At 38.2% G+C, this 19,544-nt stretch overlaps 1 protein-coding gene across 2 annotated transcripts in view; it reads left to right on the top strand.

Moving 5' to 3' along the window:
* BLNK (B cell linker) overlaps positions 1–19,544 on the top strand; it is an 89,368-nt gene that overhangs the window by 48,522 nt on the left and 21,302 nt on the right. For both annotated transcript variants that reach the window (XM_030951175.1, XM_030951176.1), the window contains 7 exons: positions 7,705–7,770; positions 12,941–12,997; positions 15,028–15,077; positions 16,030–16,070; positions 17,170–17,326; positions 18,463–18,632; positions 19,105–19,186. In XM_030951175.1, coding sequence (XP_030807035.1) covers positions 7,705–7,770; positions 12,941–12,997; positions 15,028–15,077; positions 16,030–16,070; positions 17,170–17,326; positions 18,463–18,632; positions 19,105–19,186 — 623 coding nt within the window. The remainder of the gene's footprint in view (positions 1–7,704; positions 7,771–12,940; positions 12,998–15,027; positions 15,078–16,029; positions 16,071–17,169; positions 17,327–18,462; positions 18,633–19,104; positions 19,187–19,544) is intronic.

The raw sequence follows: 19,544 nt of genomic DNA, 5'->3' as shown, positions 1-19,544 counted from the left end.
AAACCCAAACTAAACCACCACATAGGATTTATTCTTACACAGAATTTCCTGCCTATAATGCTGTTTATAGTAAGTATGTTTAAGTGTGACTGTGATCTATGTGTGTTTTAAACAGAAATATGGCAATGTGGACAAAAGGATACAGTATAATATTGAAACTATCAAGAGATGCCCTGCTTTAGTCTCTGCAGGTAGCCAGCAGTGTAAGGGTGTAATGTGTTCACAAGATCAGCTATGCTTATGTAGTACCTATAGCTGCATTCTTCTTGTGCTGGGAAAATTATTAAGTCATTGGCAAATATAATATGTTCCAAATAAAATAAGGCCTTGTAGTGACACGAAAGGCCTGCTAAAATAACTGCTAAAATAACTGTCCAGAGTAGGAGCATTTGTCAACCATAGCAATGGCAAGTGACACCATCCTTGGCCTGCAACAGTCAGTTACTCAGCAGAAGTGAATAATTTAGATTTGATCTCATGACATAGGGTGCTTTTTTTGGTTTTTTAGTAAAATAATAAATTATTAAGAGCCGAGCAAATAACCCAATAAATTAATTTTCATGCCCATGGAGAAAAAACAACATTCCAGCAAACGTGGCAAAACTCTTTTTTACCACTAGTTGATAAATGTGCCCCACACAGCTGTGTAGAGTGCTAGATATTAAATCATAATTTGATATTGCAGGTACCCAGTGATATGTTGATTCCAGAACAAAACAGTTTTGTGTTTTACAGAATCATTCAAAATCTACGTACTGCACAGGACATTAAAATGTGATAGATGCTTTGCTTTTGGAAGGCAAATATGGCAATCATAAATTGTTACAAAAAAGCCCCACTGGAAAACCATATTAGTTTATATGCTCAGCAGACAAGAGAATTGAAAAATTGATGGAAAACAGCTAAAAGGGACAGTACTTTCCCATTTGGCTTTAGGGTATCATCTTAGATTTCTGGTAAACTGTAAGAGGATGCAATGTAGATATGTCTGGTTTGTGCCAGCTGTAATAAATTACTGAAAAGTAACAGAAGTTTGAAAATTATATTAACATCTTTATCCTAACTGGTTAGTATATACATTTTGAACAAGTTTATTTTCCAGACATAAGCAAAGGCAGATGTGCAATGCTACAAGTTTATGACCTCAACATAAATTATTACACAGTAAATACTTTAAAAATAATTGAAGTAAGGTATTTTATATGTAAATGTGAAATGTAAATTATAATGAGTACATAAAGTACTCATATGTATTATGAAGCAATAATATGAAAAACATGAGTACATGTTTTTCAAGCTTAATTCAAGGGTGAAGTAAACTATTAATAGAAGAGACTATACCACGTGTTTTAATGTTTCCTTCCCATCTTAAAATATGGATGCTGTAGGCTTCTCTGCAAGATGCACAGAGGCAGCAAAGTGCTACTGAAGCTGTAGCTACATGGCAGTTGAATTTGGCCTAAGTCTGAGCTGCTGCCAAAAGAGCAGGTCCCTTTCTTCCACCCTCCCAAGGCCCCTGCTCACCCTGCCCCTCTCTGCCCTCTCACTGCCACCAGGGCTCCAATGACCACGTGGCAGAGCTGGGTCTGATCCTGCTGATATCTAAATTGGCAAAAGAAAAAATAAGTTAGTTTCCCAGCTGGAATTCCCATGATTCATCATAGTTGGGGAAGCACCGAGGGCAGAGAGGAGTGGAATTTCCCCTTTCAGTGGGAGCCCACGTGGGCTCCATTAAAGTGACATAGGGACCAGCCAGGGAATTTCTCCAGAGTTTTAACAAAATTTGATTTGCTTTAGAAGAAAACAAACAAAACTGATCCATGAGCAGCCTCCATGCGGTCTCTGTCAGTGCCACCCCACATCTATGATGGGTGTAATGCTTCTGTAGCTTGAGCAAGAACACTTTCAGCCCAAGTACAGCAGTGTTTGTCAGTGGGATTATTCTGGGTCCATGCCAGATCCTGTCTGTATTAATTTCCCTACAATGCCTTTCTGCTGCTTCTTCTTCTTGAACTATAAAAGCCGCTTAAGACTTGTAAATTTCTGCCCTTGTTCTCCTTCAGTGGCCAGGCTGTAGGGTACTAATCCTTCAGGGAGGTACAGCACTCACTTGGTTTTAACTGGAACTGCATTTTAGGGTAGCCTAATGGGTTGAACTTCCTCCTGCTGCTTGAAAACCTTCAAGAAAAGTGGAGTAATCTTGTGAATGTGGTTTCTGTGTGGGGGCTGGTTTTTTTGTTTTGTGTTTTAAAACATTAACTTACATCCAGAAAGCTGGTGCAAAAAAAGATCAGCAAACCAAAAAAAGGCTCAAAGCAGAACAGGTCAGCTACAGAACAGAAAACATAGCTTATCTTTTTATGTCAAGGAGTGACATGTAATATTCACTTACATATTGTACTACCTCATTTTCTGTATTCCCTACAGTGTCACTGTTATTCAGTTGGGATAAAGGAAAGAGCAATCTGCATAAGAGGGAAGAGGTGTCCAAACCCTGGAGGTTTTGTTTGCTTGCTTGCTTGCTTGTTTGTTTGTTTCCAGGCAAATTCAAATGTTTAACATTGGAAACCCAGAATGGGTTCTTTCAATATGCAGAACTCCCAATCACCCCAAAGTACTTATACTTTTTACTTTCACATTGGGCGTGATTTCTGTCAAGAATGTATTATTCCTTTGCATGCTACATTTTTATTAACTCTGTGAATATTAGTACTTACCAGTACAAGGAGGACTGACAGCTTTTTTGTAAAGATTACATAGGGGACAAATGAAGATGAAAAATAGAATCAATATTTAGCCTTTCTGTGCCGCTGTGTTTACCATGTAAACACACACCTGCTCTAACTATGGGGTTTGCCTTTAGGCAAAACAGTGGATGATTCAAAAGTGAGCAGAACAGGATGTTTCTGAGACTTTAAGAAATCAACACTCTTGTCAAAATGAATATAAACTATTGTCATTTCCCCTTGTGCATCTCTCAAACACGGGTGAGAACAATTCCTTGTTTCTTCTTCCTCTCAGATAGATAGCTGTAATTGACTTCTCCCAATAAGCAAACCTCTTTGAACTTTTCTTGTCAGCTTTGAGATAGCTTTACAGATAAAGATCAAAGGCTCAGTGCCTTGAATGGATGGTTTGGTGCCACAGGTTACCACCTCCGGTTCCAAACTTCCTCTTCTCCCACCAAGAAAGCCATTGCTGGGGGTGGATAAAACTCCAGAGTGGATGGGGACTGTAAGGCCCTACCTTGGACCAGTAGCTACTGAAGTGGTTTATCTGACTGCACCTTAAGGATTCAGCTGTCTCTTGCACACATTTTTATGCATTTTACCCATATCACAGCCTTAGAAAACACCAGCTCTGACCCAGGTGGCTGATTCAACCTGGCATTTCATTGCAAAGGACTCCCACTTTCACTGCTCCAGGTAGAATATGATATAAGGGTGTCTGCATGTAGAGATCTTAAGCACATGAAGGAGGTCTAATGAGGAATTAGATGCTTTCTATATTTGGTATTTATTTTTGCTTCCTACTGAGGAATTAGAAGTTAAGTTGAAGGGGGTAGAGCTGTTTTATAACATTTAATTGCATTGTCTTTGAGGCACAAAAATGACAAGTAATATGAAAATACATCTGAAAAGACACCCAGTTCACCAAAATCCGTATTCTTCCACAAAGACCATGGCAGGAGCATTGCTGTCATGGAAGCCTGGCATTGGAAAGGTGGTCCTTTTCTGGTTTGTTAATTCAGTTTGAGAAGATATTTCAACATAAGAGTCTGGAAACGCTGTTCTTTCTTCAGTTTCATATTCTAATGTGGGGTTTTTTTTTAATTAACAAAAGTAACTGTTATAATTTTTAGATTTCTGCTCTTTGAGTTTTGGTTTGTACCTTCTAATAGCTTAGCTTTTATTCTTCAAATTTTGTTACAATCTTCCTTGCTTTCTGTTTTGTGGTTCCTTCCTGTAAAAACCTTATAGCTGAGACAAGTGGGCATATATGGAGACTTTTTGTTTTAAGTCTAAGTTTGCACCTACTAAATCCCATGCTAGGTTTCTAATGCCAAGTATTTAAATTTGCCTGAAGAAAACCCAAACAAACAAAAACTCTGAAAAACATTTCTTTGTTTTAATGTGATCTGCCTTTTTAACCCAAAAGTGAGTGCTACACCTACCCACAGTCTTACTTAAAGTGAATGGGCAAAGTAATCTTCAGAAAATGTGACTTTCTAGGCACACAACTGCAGGCTGTCCTGTCAGTGAGAAACAGATATACCCCAAAAGCTATAAGAACATGCAATTGGCATGCAGTCTGTTTGCAGTGTGTTTATTTTTTAAATTATTTTTACTATTTTAAAACCAATTCAACTTCATCAGATAAAGACCTAACTGATATAAGGAGAAGGAACATACAGGTCCCTTAATGTTGAATTAATCAATATTGCTTGTGAAGCAATTACAGATTTATAATACCCATAAATACAATTTCTCAAAAACTAGTCTAAATGGTGGGAGAATTCCATGTTACACAAATCTGTCTGAAAGTAAGACAGACTTCTCTTCATCAAGTCTAGGGACTGTGTACCTCATCTCACATCTGAGTTGAAAACTTGTTACACACTTTATTCTTCTTCATTTTTTCTCTTTAAAACCTATTTTACTTTTGGAAAGCTTTTGTAGGATAGTGTGCATGCAAAAGAGCCAAAGGCTTCCAGGTGATGTTTGAAGGTGGGGATGCGTCACAGGCCGGGTCCACCCATCATCCTCACTTCATCATCACATGTTCCTCATAAGCTGAGCTGTGACCAGATCAAAGAGAGGGTGGGTTTGTTTCATTTTGTTTTATCTTGAGGCAGTTCTGCAAGTCCTTGAGTGCAGCAAGCACACAACAAATCCTTCTTTCAGGATGGATGGTATTTATAATGGGAGAACTTTGCACCTTTCTTCAAGTACTTATCACAGCTACTGACCCCTTTGTCATTTGATCTGATAATTCTGAATTACTGGAGTTTTTAGCTGCAAAAATAGCAACACAGGCCTAAAAAGAGTTTTGGTTTAGGTTTCTGTCTTTTTTTCTTATTCCTTCCAACATCTAGAATTTCTAATGTACTTGTAAGAAACCTAAAACTTTTTAGAAGCATCTACAGCCAAGACTTCCAAACTTACTATCTGCTGAACTTTGAAAATCTATTGTGTGCCATGAGATCCTGATCAAAGGGTCCCTATGCAAGTTACAATTAAAATGGATCTCAAAATATCTATTGCTGAAATGTGTTTTCAAAGATTAGCAGTAACACAGACTGCACTTTTATCTGCAAACCTGATTTTGCATAAAAAGATCCCAAGCAGGTTTAATGAAGAGTTGGAGCTTGTAGTTAAGGAAGCAACTTTAAGTTTTACCTCTTGGTTCTTTTTAATTATATGCAATGCCAAGTAAGACAAGCATTACTCATTATTTTTACTTACAGTACTAGCTGATGGAGGTCCTTGAGTGTTTCTAGTAATCTGCTCATCCCAAGAGAGCACTAGAGAATAAACATTAGTTGGTGACAAGGTCCTGACTCAGGTGTTGTGAAGGAGGAGGTTGTAGTTCTGTACCTGGCACAAGGGCTGCCTGCGCTGGGCCATGGCAGCTCCCATTGCCTGGCTGCTCTCGGGGCTGCTGCTCTAGTGAGGTCCTCTCTCAACAAACCCCTTTTCTTGGAGTACAATTTCAAGTATTTTTAGTACTAGTCAGATATGTAGATTCAGTCAAAACTTTAGATGTATAAATGCCCTTCTGTGCTTCACTTTCCTCATAGCTCTGGAATAGCCTTTGGGCCAGGAATTGAGTGCTTGAAGATTTGGAGAACCCTCTTGCCATAGACTCTTCTATCTGCCTCTCATCTTTTCTTCCGTCTCTCCAAGATCACAAATCAGACAGACAGCTCTTCCTAAAACTTTTCAGTTGTTGCCTTTTATATGGCCTGGCACTTGAAGAAATGTCAGCCTCCAGCTGACTGGACAGACTGGTTTTTGCAGCTTCTTCAACTCTATGGTGGAAGGGGATTCCACTTGAACAGGAGATCAGCTGTACTTGATGGCTTCCTACACTTTCTACTTAGTGCACTGGTTATCTGCTTACTCTCACAGGCTTCAGATGAGTTATATTCTCCAGGGGCAACAAACAAGGATTTTAACAACTCCTACCAGAGCTATGTAACTTTAAAAGCTGAAAAAATTCACACTAATGCATATTAGGTACTCTCTAGTTTATCAAAGTTGTAATTAGAAACTTAAATGCCTCCATAAAAAGAGTAAGGAATAAGAGACACAGATTTTTAAGAAACTTGACTATGCAAAAAATGGGAATGTTTTCATTTCAGTCCATCTACTTGGAAAAAATATTATAATAGCACCAGTGCATGTGATTTCCTAAATTAAATGCACCTTTTTTAATAGAAATATGTAATAAAATGATCTTTTAAACTATAGCCTTATTCAAGACTCATGGAATATCCATGATGCTCTAATCAATTCACCTAAATGTGATCAAATGAAAAGCAAACTAATTCAGGTACTTGTACTTATCAGTTTTGTGTTGGATCTTATTTGCATGCATGTGTGAAGATTTTTTAGCAAATAAATGACAATATAGAATAAAACCAGTAATGTGAAAAAAGCCCACCTTTTTTAAAATGATCATTTTGCTAATGTAAGGATATTAGTGTCAGTGATGAGCAATAAGCAATATTCAGAAAGAAATCTACAATTAGATTTTTGTTGAAGGGTTCTATCTCTGACAAACAACAAAGGAAATGTAACTGATGCTGACATCCATCCCTAATTGAAGTCTGGCAAGCCTTTTTGAAAGAAACACAAACACTTACAAGCATTCTCCCCAAACTAGAACTAAACCATTTAGTTCTCCTCTCATTCTTTTCATTCCTCATTACTTTTCATTTATAGACACTGCCAGGTGCCAGCTGGGGCACAGCACAGAAACAGCAAACTGCAGATGATGGCTATTTCTGATGTTTCAAGCAGAACCAGAAGCTGAATCTGTTAAGGAAAAAAACTCCAGCAAATACAACAGAAAAGCAGAAGTTCTTCTGAGCTTTTCACCTCAGATTTAATGTATCTGGTTAGTTTAGATAATAATCCAAGCTGCTTTTATAGGTGTAGTATATTGTTGTTGGAAATTTTGGAGCATTCTGCTGTACACCTGTTTCTCACAACTATAAGTAATTCATTTCTTTAAATTAGCAGGTAACACTGTATCATTTTGCTGTAAATTATCAGTTTGAGTTTTCAGCAGGAGTTAAAGATGTGCTTGTGAATTATTTGTCCATTATTCTCATGATATTTAAATGTCCCATGTATGGCCAGAAATCAGAGGGCATCACCATTAGAGCCTTGCAGAGTTTTGAAGTCAATTCTAGATAAAATGTCAACATTTAAATATTCGAAACTATTAATTTAGGCAAGGATTTATTTTTTCCTGATGCACTTACTCTTAAATTGATTGTTTATACCATCTTTAATTGTATTTAGAAGGATAGCACAAATAATGCTAAAGGGCTCCTTAAAAGGAAGGAAAACTTCATGCACAAATGATTTAACAATTAAACTATTTATTGAAGATATACTGAGCATATTTTTCTTAATTTATATTAATGTTCAACCACTTGGTAAATTAATGCTGGCTTTGTTTATTATCTTACAGGAAGCTTCAAAAGATGGTGCATGACATCAAGAAAAATGAAAGTGGGATAATAAACAAGTTCAAAAAGTAAGTTTGCAATGCCAATCCCTAGTTTTATCAATGTGGGGAAGTTTGGATTATGAGCAGAGTGGTGTGTGGTAGTTTAGTGATGGGACCATGTAATTCCAGAGGGATGCACTTCTGTGCATGCAAAGAGCTTTGGTTCAGACTGCAACCTGCAGAATGGTCATCAGTATTAAGACTATCATAAAGGAGTTGCAGAACTGGAGTCCAATGATAGGTTGTGTTTGTAGCCTTGGAAAAAACCAGTATTTGAGCGAAGAGCCTTTTTTTTAAATGTTTGCTGGGAATGGTCATTGCTTGTTGTTTGCATGTCTGCCTTTCTCCTTAGGCAACTGTTTAGGCTTCCCGCTGCAATTAAGTTGAATTTGAGCTCCACCTTGAACCAACTGGTCAGACGTCATACTTAAAATTCCCATAAAAATGCAAAGTCCTCCTGTGTTTCAGTCTCATAAAACAAAATCCAGCATTACCTAGCACCCTTATTCTAGTAAGACATACTGAACAGCATGCAGATTGTGTCACGTGCATGAAAGTATTATTCATATGTATTTATACATAGAAAGAAATTCCAGTAATTTTGCATACTTGTCAAATGAATACACTATTCACTGTTTCCAGACAAACATCTATTTAAAGCAATTAGCTATTTAGCACACTTTTCTTAATGCAACAGCTCATTTGCATTGAAATTCCATTTGGATGTGATTTTCTCATTCAGGTGTGTTTCTTTACATGGGACATTGGCAACAAAAGTATTAAGTACTTTTAGAAGTTAATTACAACACCTATCTGCATTGTTTCCAGGACAACCATGTTAAATTCTAGAAATACAGCTCTTGTACATAAAAGACACGTGGAAGCATTGTTTTAAATTGTTTTTAAAGAGGGATGATGGTGATGAGTTCAAGGGAAGTCGCTAATTCTGGGTGTAGCTGAAGCGATCAGTCAGCTGCTGCCAGGTGTGGCTGTGCAGGAGCTCTGGAGAGCCAGGCTGGCCCAGCCCCTGGCCCTGCTGCCAGCCCGGGCTGGGCTGGTGTTTGTGGGCAGCTGCTGGAGCTGCCAGAGGAGGGGGATGCACTCCCAGGAGCAGCAGGACTGCCCAGCTCTCCTGTTCCCCAGGCAGGAGGGACAATCTTGGCCTCCTTTGTGCTCTCATTTCCACAGCTGTGTTTTCTGCCCACAGACCTTGAGCAGGCTGTGATGGTAAAACACCTGATCTATCAGATAGATTTTTGAGATAGTTTTTTTTCCTTTACTCATCCTCTTTCACTCTAAGATTGCTGCAGTTCACAGTTAATCACAGTCACTTGCTATACTTATTTCCATGCAAGCACAAAAGAGAGTTTCCCATAAAATGGCCCTCTTTCAACTACTTGGGTTTTTTAGTTAATTTGTGTTTTTGTTTCTAACACAGTGACCACTGTGTTGACCACCCATCTACAAAAAACTTATTTTCATCTGGGACCTGCTGACAGGGAAGAGCTGCTAGGCTGTCCAAGGCTTTTGGTGGGGTTTTGGAGGGGAAGGGGATAAAGAGGGTTTATTACAGTTGTTGCTTTTTAATAAAGGGTGGCTTCCTACTTCACAGTAGTTGTTTAACTGTAATTAATAATGTTCCAGTGGACTCAGTTCAAAAGCCTCAGAGAGGAAAGATGACAGAAACAACAGAAGCTTCTAAGGTTTATCATTTGAGGCTACAAAGTGTCTCCTGTCGTGGCCTGAACGTGAATTCTGCTGTTAATCAGTTGCTCTGATGGTGTCTTTCCTAAGAGTAAGAGGGGAAGAACAGAAAAGGGAGAAGTAACATGAACCAAATGTAGCAGAAGCTGGTCGTCATTAAGTGTCAAAGATTGATCCTATAGCACTGTAATTCTTTGATTCAGTCAAGATAAAATACATATATATAAAAGAGCAGACTCATAAAAACTCAAAGTATGACTGCGGCGCAAAGCTCACATGTCAACTGTCCCAGTTAGAAGAACACAAAGAACACAAGGTATAAAAGCATAATAATCTTTCTGATGTTACTGTGATTCATCTGAGTAATAATATTTTTTGCAGTTATGAAGATCAGAAATTTAATTTTAAAAATTGAAGAATTTCTAATATTTGCACATGACTTCAGAGTTCAGGTCTTGAACCCAGCACATAATGAGACTTGCAATAAAAGCATGAGTTGACAGCACTGATAAGGATATGTAGGAAAGGTGCTAAGCTTTACAGAATTAGAGCTGGCTGTGTTCCTTACTGTGCAATCTTTAGGGGCTTTTTGTTTGTAAAAACAAACAAAACATGGTTATCCAGATGATCACTACTTCCATTTCAGTTAAAGGATTATTTTATTAAATGTCAAGGTTCTAAACATGACTGAAGCAGGAAAAATTTTATTTAAAATGGGTTTTGTGTAGCATAGATTCATCCATATCCTGGAAAAGAAAATGAAAATGAAACCTATTATAAGTAGAAATCATTTTAGAGAATTCAAATAGTGTACTTGCATATCTGAAGCCTAAAGTTATCACCCAGATGTGTGCTGTAAGCCTCTGCTACACAAATTGAAAGAATTATCAAATATTCGTGAAATGCAGTGACTAATGACTTAGTAGCAGTATTTGTTAAAAGACTTCTAAAATCTGGATTGGCTTCTGATTCTGTAGAAATTTAAAAGGTCTTGTGTCAAAACCTTTGCTCTCCAGGCTAGTTCATCTGTGGGGTGCAGGTGGGGACAAATTAGTCTACTATGTATGTGTGTCTTAAAGGTGTGTGGAAAGCAGGCTGAGCAGTCCTGGTAGCAGGAAAGAAATAGAAAGGTTGTTTATTCATTGGTTTAAAGTTCCTGTTTGTTCCCCACTCCAACTCAACGTTTTCTGGCAGTGAAAATATTGGCCACTGCAGGGTAGCTGTCACCTGCTTGCCCTTAATCACATGCAGAGCTGTTTACAGCCCTGAGTCCCAGCTGCTGTGCAGATCACAGTGTCAAACAGGATTATGTACTCAGGTGTAGAAGCAATGAGTGTAGCCAGCATTGGATAAACAATGAGAACTGGGGGCATTTTTTTCATACTCACATTCTTGGTAATACAGAACAGGGAAGCAAAGCAATCATAGGTTTCAGGATGGAGGATGGTGCCCTGTGCTTGAAACACACTGTAAAGACAGAGCACTCATCTGTGCATCATAAGCTTTAAGGCTTTGTTCAGTGGAATCCTGGCTCCACTGACATTGGGTGTTAAAAGTCACACTGCATGCACAGCAAAGTCAGGACTTCGCCTAAAGTTTTGCATGTACTGACCTACTGTGTTGAACAAAAAACAAGAAGTTCCTTTTATTGTCCGTGTTATAATATCCCATCCTTCACAAAGCCATCAGAAATCATGCACTTGTACTCATGTTTCTGACTGCACACTATCCAAATGTGTCCATTTCTTGAACATTTGCCGTGTGACCTGGAAAATGGAACAAAGATGCTTTACCCAGCTTTTTAGGTGGGTAAATCTTTGCTTCAGATTTGTGTGGTCCATTTCTCTATACCATTTATAATTTGTAATATATAGGCAGTAACTTTAGGCAGAAAAATAGTTGTGTCACCAAATGTCTGTTCAACCTTCATAGCTACAACTTAAAGACATTCATGATCAAACCCTTGGCAGAGGGAAAAGCAGTATTTTATGAACCAAACAGTGAGAGAAAGTACTAAAATAAGGCTGTACCACACTTAGAAAAAGAAAACAGGAAAAAGTATAATACCTAATTTTAACTGTTATGCTGAAGAAACATGAAAATTACTGTGTAACTGAATAGAATGTTTTGAGTGTCAGGATTTTTATTACTATAACTGCCACAGCACATTGTAAGAACATATGTGAAAGATAATAACAATTTTTTAAAAAATCCCTTTCAGTATAATTTTGTCTTGTACAATTGCTGTATGATTCCAAACGTATAACAAACTCTTCCACTGGGAATACACAGTTCAGGAAAAGTTTATCTGTTCTCATCACACCTTTTTGACCTCTGAAAATGTTTCTGGCAAAGTTCAATTAATTTATTGTGTAATCACAAGTGTGATGTTCTAGTGCATATAAAGCTAATAGATACTATAAATACTCAGGTCAGAAAATATGCCAATATAATTTTTTTAAAAACTATTATGTTAAAATGGTTCCTAACAAGGGAGTGGACTTTGTACAGACTTAACAATACTAAAAAAGCAAAGGACTTTTGAAAACAAAGAGTTTTCAGGCGTATCTTTAATGCTGGGGGAGTGAGCAGAAGCACTAGCATGGAAATGCACCTGTGGGAAAATTTAAGCGCTACAGTTAAAGGTCGACTAATATGTATGTTTGGATGTTTTTCTGGGTGTAGCCTGTAAAAACAAGTGTGCTAGAGCAAAGCATCCAGACCTCTGCGGCATTTTTATTTTAAAATTCTTCACTTAATGCAGGAAAACAAAAATGTGCTACAAATTCTAAGTAATTAATATTTGCAGCTCCTACAGAACCATATATGTTAAAAAACTTAAGTACATACCTAAATGCTTTGTTGGATCAAGCTCAGCGTATTATAAGGGGAAATCTTGGAATACATGGCTTTAAAATGGAAAAATTTATTCTCTTAAAAGCTGTTCTGAATTTCTGTACCTGCATCCTATTCTTATGTGAGAAGCACCTATAACATATGAAGTGTCTCAAGTGCTCTCTGATTATTTGTTGAAGCTCCAATATATGTGCTAGGGTTAAATGTATATTTAAATATACATGGTCAGTTAGATGGCATTTGATTCTTGCAGTCCCTTCTCATTAACTTCAGGGAACAGGACAGAGTCAGTTGCCATTCTGCAAGGATCTGTGTGGACAGTGAGGTCAGAGTCTGCAGTAGCTGGGTTAACCATGCCTTGGCATAGGGTTGTGTCTTTTGAGCTTGTGTTGTGGTTTGCACATTGGGTAGAGCTCTGGCTCCCATGAAGTGACTCTGCAGCTGACTTCAAAAGAGCTTGGATTCCAGTTCTAGCAGTCAGAAAATCATACCAGTACTGTGAAAAATTCTTTTTAAGTGGATTTGAATTTTAGAATAAATAACGCATTTGAAAATATTCTAGCAAATATAGATGTGGCCGTGAACTGTTTCAGCTCTGTGACAGAAACATTATTTCTTTTCTTCTATTGATATTCAGGTTCCAAAATGAACAAGTGGCCTTAATTTGCAAAACTGGGAAAGATACTTGGGATCGGTATGCTATTCCATAGCTGCACATGGCATGATAGGCTGCTTAGACACAGACCTCTGTTCTTCCCTCGTGTGCTTTCGTTATAACGTATTTACACTTCCTGCCAGGGCCACTGCCAGGATTTACAGGGCCTGGTACCAAGTGTGGAAGATTTCTGTTTAGCAGCTTAGAAATGTGTGATATTGCTTAAGCCATGTACTTTATACCATGACCCAGAGAGCCTCTTACTGTTGCCTCAGTTCCACTATTTTCCAAGTCTCCACCATTTCCGAACAACTCATGGCAGATACGTTGCAAAATACATCAAGAGATCTTGGTTTCCCCATCCTAAGACATGAGATGAGCCCTGGCAGTGGCCCTGGGATTTCCTTTCTAACATGGCTGTGCTAACCTGGACAGAAGACCAGAGCAGAGCTGTTGAGAATGCTTTTTAGTTTACTGTTTGTACACTGAGTTACATTATGCTTCAGGAAATTAAAAGTTCAGCTCTCTGAGGAGACAACTATCCATCATTAGTGTTATTAGCCATGAATAAAGCAGGCTAACATTGCAAAAGTAATCTTCCTGTTTGGTTTGGGGGATTGGTCTTGTTTGAGTTCTAGCAATACCTGTACCATTTATTCATTGATTGATTCATGTATGGGGTGTTTTTGGTGATTGTCTGAGCAACAGAATGCCATTAATTCAACCCATTAATTTCTCAGAACAGACAGGAAAATTTGTAAGTTGATGTGGTAGTGCCAGCCTGCCTCCACCCTAAGTAAAAGTGGTACCTGAACAATGAATGATACCTAGGCAGCAAGCCTAGATAGGACCTAAATATTGAGTGTCAAAAGCAACATTTGTAAACACTATTGCTCAGAGATCCCAAAAAACATTTTAAATTCTTTGAGGATGTGTTTTTAAAAATTGTTTGCTTATTTTTGAAATGAATTTGTTAGGACCTGACTGAAGAATGAGTGACATCATCAGTTTAGTAGACAAAGCTTCAGGTCCATGGTGAGATCTCATCAGTGCTACGAGGAAGCTGTTAGACAATGTTCAAAAGTCACTTTAAAGAATAATTTTAATGTAATTAATTATCTTAATGTTTTATCTGGCTACTAAAAACAAAGGGTTGTTGTTTTTTCCCTCTGCAGAGGCATCAGTCTGGCCTGTGATGCCACACATGCACTATTCATCTTGACTTTAAACCCAAATTCTTCTCTTTCATTACAGGGTACTGAAAGAATTCCACTGACTGTAATTCAATGTATTTTTTGGACAGCTGCAAATTAGTAAGGAGGAGTATAAATGAATACACACACATACATATATACATATATAAATATATATATATGTGTATGTATGTGTTTACACATATGTGTACTTCTGCCTCCTAGAGATATATATATGTGCACATACTTATGAACCTACCTGTATAGACAAAAAGATCCTTTCAGAATTTCTGCAAATCAATTGTCTTTTGATTAACTTGGTATGTGATGCCATTGTAACAGTTTTTACCAAAAAAGGGAAATAACGGCCTAAAATAATAAAAAGTAGAATCTTTCACTGAGACCCCTGGTATACATTTAAATATTAACCATCAAATGAAGTGCATGCAAAATTATTTAGTTCTAAAAATACAAATGGAGAGTGCTACACCACTTTCTTACGCCATAGTCTTAATAAGGCCTCTGTGAACCTGAACAGATTTTCATCTTCTGATAGATCATCATTTATTTCTGCCCCCTATCTTATTTCTTTCTGGAAATGAAGAAGACGTGGGGTGAGCAAAGAAGCTGTCCTTTCAACATATGTTCTTAGTGAAAAAAAATATATTAAATTCTCAGATTCTATTTTATTATTTTATCAGTTTCTAGCTTTTGAAAGCATTCTTCTACAGCTATTTGCTAAGCATCTGTGATGGTAATCTGTATTTCTTTAGCTGCGGGTATCTTTAGATATCAGCTTTTTAATGCGTCTGGCTAATACTCCTTTCTAGTGAATGTTACTGATGAGATCATAAATGTAATAATTATAATTTACAGCCTTAAAAAAAAGCCACCGCCAAGTCTGCCACAAAGGGATTATGCTTCAGGTAAGGCTGTATTAATGTAAATTTAAACTGCATGTCTGTGTTAATTTGCTATCTATATGCCTAACAGTATTTCAGCCATATAGTGCCTCATAATTTGTTTTTAATGAGAGAACAAGATACCATTATCAACAACTCTGAAGGTAGTTCACACCTCTGAAATGAAAGGCAAGAAAGAAATTACTAATTATGGCAGCATAAAGAGTAGCAAGTAACCACCCTTTCAAAATCAGTCTTAATCAGAGTTCTGTATCGAGGCTGCTGTAAAAATGGAGGAGCATTTGCATGCAGCCCCTCCTTACAGAAACTGTGAAAGTAAATATGGAAGAAATTGAACAAATGCATCATTACAGATTTAAAATCTTAATGATATTAATGTAATGGTGACATCATGAATTATCTTAAAGGTAGAATCATCATGAATTATCTTAAAGGTAGACCTTTACTTGCTTATCATACAGCACTGCCCACAAACTAGTTCATGGCTGTTTTTACAAGTTAACAGCCATCTTGCTAAGATAAGAATAGAAGAAAGCAGGACAGAGTTTGGAACTTACCAGGTAACTGTTCCCTGTTTAATATAAACACTTAACCAACTTTAACCAGGGCCCAGAGGTCAGCAAGCGTTCCATTATCTAGAAATTGGCACCGTTACTTAAAAATGAGATGCATTAGCAGGACATTGTGGGTAAAGTGCATGCTCTGCTGTTCAGACCATGCACAGTTTGTCATTTTCTAATGCTTTTCCAACAGTTCTGAAATAATTTGTCAAAAATAAGCAAAAAGGCATTTAATTTACTATTCTGTCCAAACAGATGTGTTGCTCAGAACTGTTTGGAAATTTTGCTCGCTCTTTTTTGACCAAATATGATAACTATAGATTGAAAAACCAACCTAAGATAAACATTTATATTCACTATTACATCTCCTTAAATAACTCTAATGTTTGGTTTAGAACACGCAGACAACGAAGAGGAACAATGGTCAGATGATTTTGTAAGTACATATTTTGGGCTAGTAGGAGGTTACTGTGGCAACAAGTTAGCTCAAGAAATTATAATAAAAGTTTCTTTTGAAATCATCTACTTGTGGTTGAACTGAATACTATTGAAATGTTGTTATTTTTTACCTCAGTTTAATTCACAAGTAGCCATTGATTTTTAGCTACCTCAATTTTTTTACATTCAACATAGAAGTACTTTCAGAAGCACAGTCAATGATTGCCATGAATGCTAAGGTTTTTGGATAAGTAAGCACATGGCATCAATTTGAGGGACCTTCTAAACTGAACAATAATTTCAGAAGAAGGTTTTATTTGGGGCAGGAAGGGTGGGAGGGGTGAGGAGAGGAAAGCCACTTCTTACTAAAAATGAAAGCTTCTGCTAAGATTTTAGAAAACATTAGAATGAAGCAATTCATGGCTGTCAGCCGTGTAAAGTAATGGTGCAGCTGTCAGCCTGAAGTGATCAGTCTCCTTCTGGAGTCAGATCTTGAGTACCCCTTTAACTGGAAAGGGAGAGGAAGTGACAACACACACTAAGATCCATGTGGCTGGATCTAGAAAGGAACTGTCCTGGGAAAGGAAAGAAGCAATTGGTCCATAATTTGAAGACTGAGCTCTTGAGGTGAAAAGATTCAAAGGGGCAGCAACAGACAGAACAAGAGGACACAGTCTCAAACTGCGCCAAGGGAGATACAGGCTAGAATTAAGGAGGAAGTTTTTCACAGAAAGAGTGATCAAATACTGGAATCATCTACCCAGGGAGGTGGTGGAGTCACCATCCCTTGATGTGTTTAAAAAAAGACTGGATCTGGCACTTGGTTCCATGAGCTAGTTGAGGTGTTAGAAGATGGGTTGGACTCGATGATCTTAGAGGTCTCTTCCAACCTAGAAATTCTGTGATTCTGTGACTCCTTGGAGATAGCAAAAAGACAAGGGAGTTCCAGTGAGGAGCAGAAGGGGAGGAGGCAGGAGTGCCTCTTTGCAAGAGGTAGCACAAAAAGGGAATGTGATGTGTCTGTTCAAGGGTACATTGTTGTAATTTTGTGTTATAGAATGCTATGAGATGAGAAATGGGGAGTTATGTCTTTCTAGGACAGTGATTATGAAAATCCAGATGACCACTCTGACTCTGAGATGTATGTGGTCCCCAGTGAAGAGAATCCTGATGACAGCTATGAGCCACCTCCAAGTGAGAAGGAGAAAAAGAAGATTCCCTCTGCATTCCCTATTTCTCGGGGTGAATATGCAGGTAGTTATGGAATAGTTAACTATGTCACCTTGATAATTGCTTTTTGATCAGTACCAGAAGAGAAGAGGCCCCAAATGCACTAATCTGTCCTTTCCTCAAGAGTTTGCTTTTAAGTCTCATACTCAGATCTTAAGCATTCAGGGGTATGATTTTTTTTTAATACAGCATGAAACAGGTTAGTATTACCAATAGCGATGTTTATAATTTTAATATAATGTGTTCTGGAGACTGTGATAGACATCTACTAATGACAAAATTCAAGCAGAGGTCTTGGGAGATACTTTTAACTTGGGGCTCCACATTAATCCACATATATTGATGCAGCAATTACTCTTAAAGATGAGGCACGTAAGACTAGACAGGTCCCTTCTTAAACTTCTCTATTTCTCCAATCATAATTCCCAAAGCAGTAAAAGAAGTAGCCCAAATATTCACTCCTTCCAAATTGGTACTAAGGATGATAAATATCCTAAAAAATAGGACAGGATCAAGATTTTATTTTCATCAGTCCAGTATAAAGGGGTTTTTTTCTTTCTGATTTGATTCTTTTCAACCATGGATAGGTTGCATTGAAATGAATGGAAGTTAGCTTCAGTTAGGTGAGGATTTGAGACATGGAGAAAAGAAACATTGACATGATGCCTGCTTTCATTTTTGTAGGACACCAGACTGTTACTGAATGTAGAATATTCATCAAAGTGTTAAAATACCACATGTGTACTCACAGAAGTTTATCAGCCCTTCACGTGTGTGTTCTTTGAAAAGGGAAGGACTTGACAGCCCAGAGAACCTGGCATAGTTCTTGTTCTAGTCCCACCCAGTGTCATTTTTCTTATGTCTCATATGCACTACACCACCCAGGGAGCACCTTTTCCCCAGGGAGTTGAGCAGTTGTTCATACAGCAGCCAGTGCCTGGGCACCTGCTGCACCTCATACAGAGGGCCAGGCTGCTGCCCTGGGCAAGGGACCAGGACCCGTTTACACACAAATCTCAACATCAGGTCCAGCTGTGCCCAGGTCTGCCATTTGACCTGTGCTGCAGCCACAGCAAAGACTTTTGCACAAGCAGTAGAAGAAAGTGCAGAGACTAATGTGTAATTTTTACTAAAATTGTTGTTTTCTACCAAATGAAAAGACAATCGCCCCAGTCACCAGAAGCTTCCTCCCATCAACAAACCTCTCCCAAGTACACCCAGTCCAGCCATGTCCAGACCAAAGAAACCATGTGTGCCATCCATGCCACTGCTATCTCCTGCTGCAAAACCAAAAGTGCCACCTAAGCCTAAGGAGTGCAGTGATGATGAGGTAAAGTTTACAGATATATTTGTTATAACTGTGTAAATGTCATAGCAATGCCATCGGCTGGTCTCTTCTTAGCCTTTGTAGTACAAATCATTCTGTACATCACTAACAGTGACCTGCTAGTACCACGCTGACTCCTAGGGGATATCTACCTGCTTTGAGCATCAAGGAGGCTCTTTAGACCATGGAATAGCTCCTGATCATCCATAACAAGCTGCAGGCAGTGGGGAGAGAGTAACCTCAAAGGCTGCTCCAGGACCCTAGAGGGAAGGGAGGGCTTCCACGCACCAGTGGAATAATTCCATATAGGGATTTCAGTCTTTGGGATTCCCTTCCACACAGGATGATGAATGTCTGAAATAGGAGTCACTGTGGAATGGCAGCTATTGTAAACTGCTGCCAGGGCTTCAATCCAAACAGTTTGATGGCATGATGGAGGTTTAACTGAGAGATTTTTGTCCTGCATTTCTCATAGGATAACTACATTGTGCCAGTGGACAATGATGATGATAACTATATTCAACCCACAGAAGGCAGCATGTCACTACCTACAAGACGTGAGTTTTAGTCGTATAAGCTTATAATTATTGCTTTATTAGGAATAATAGTGGAAAAAATGGGTCAAATTAATGTCTGTTTCTAGGGTTCAAAGAGTGGAAATGCAGCTATTAAAGAGATCCCAGCCTGCAAAAAGGCAGTTGGCTCCTTTGGCTTATGACAAGGCCAAGGAAAATTATTTTTAACTATTGAAAGACATGTTTAATTTCTACCTCTCTTAGCTATTTCAAAGTCCAGCCCTTGTACAACCAGGAGGCTTCTCATGACATATGGCCTTCTCAACCAAGGGAGCAGTAGCATTAAAATTCTCTGTTTGCTGAAGTGCTTCAGGAGAAAAACAAGCATTTTTAGATATTT

Source organism: Camarhynchus parvulus, chromosome 6 (genome assembly GCF_901933205.1).
Source record: "Camarhynchus parvulus chromosome 6, STF_HiC, whole genome shotgun sequence".
In the NCBI taxonomy this organism is placed as follows: domain Eukaryota; kingdom Metazoa; phylum Chordata; class Aves; order Passeriformes; family Thraupidae; genus Camarhynchus; species Camarhynchus parvulus.
Note: the sequence above shows the minus strand (reverse complement) of the source record. Positions and strands in the feature narration are given on the sequence as shown.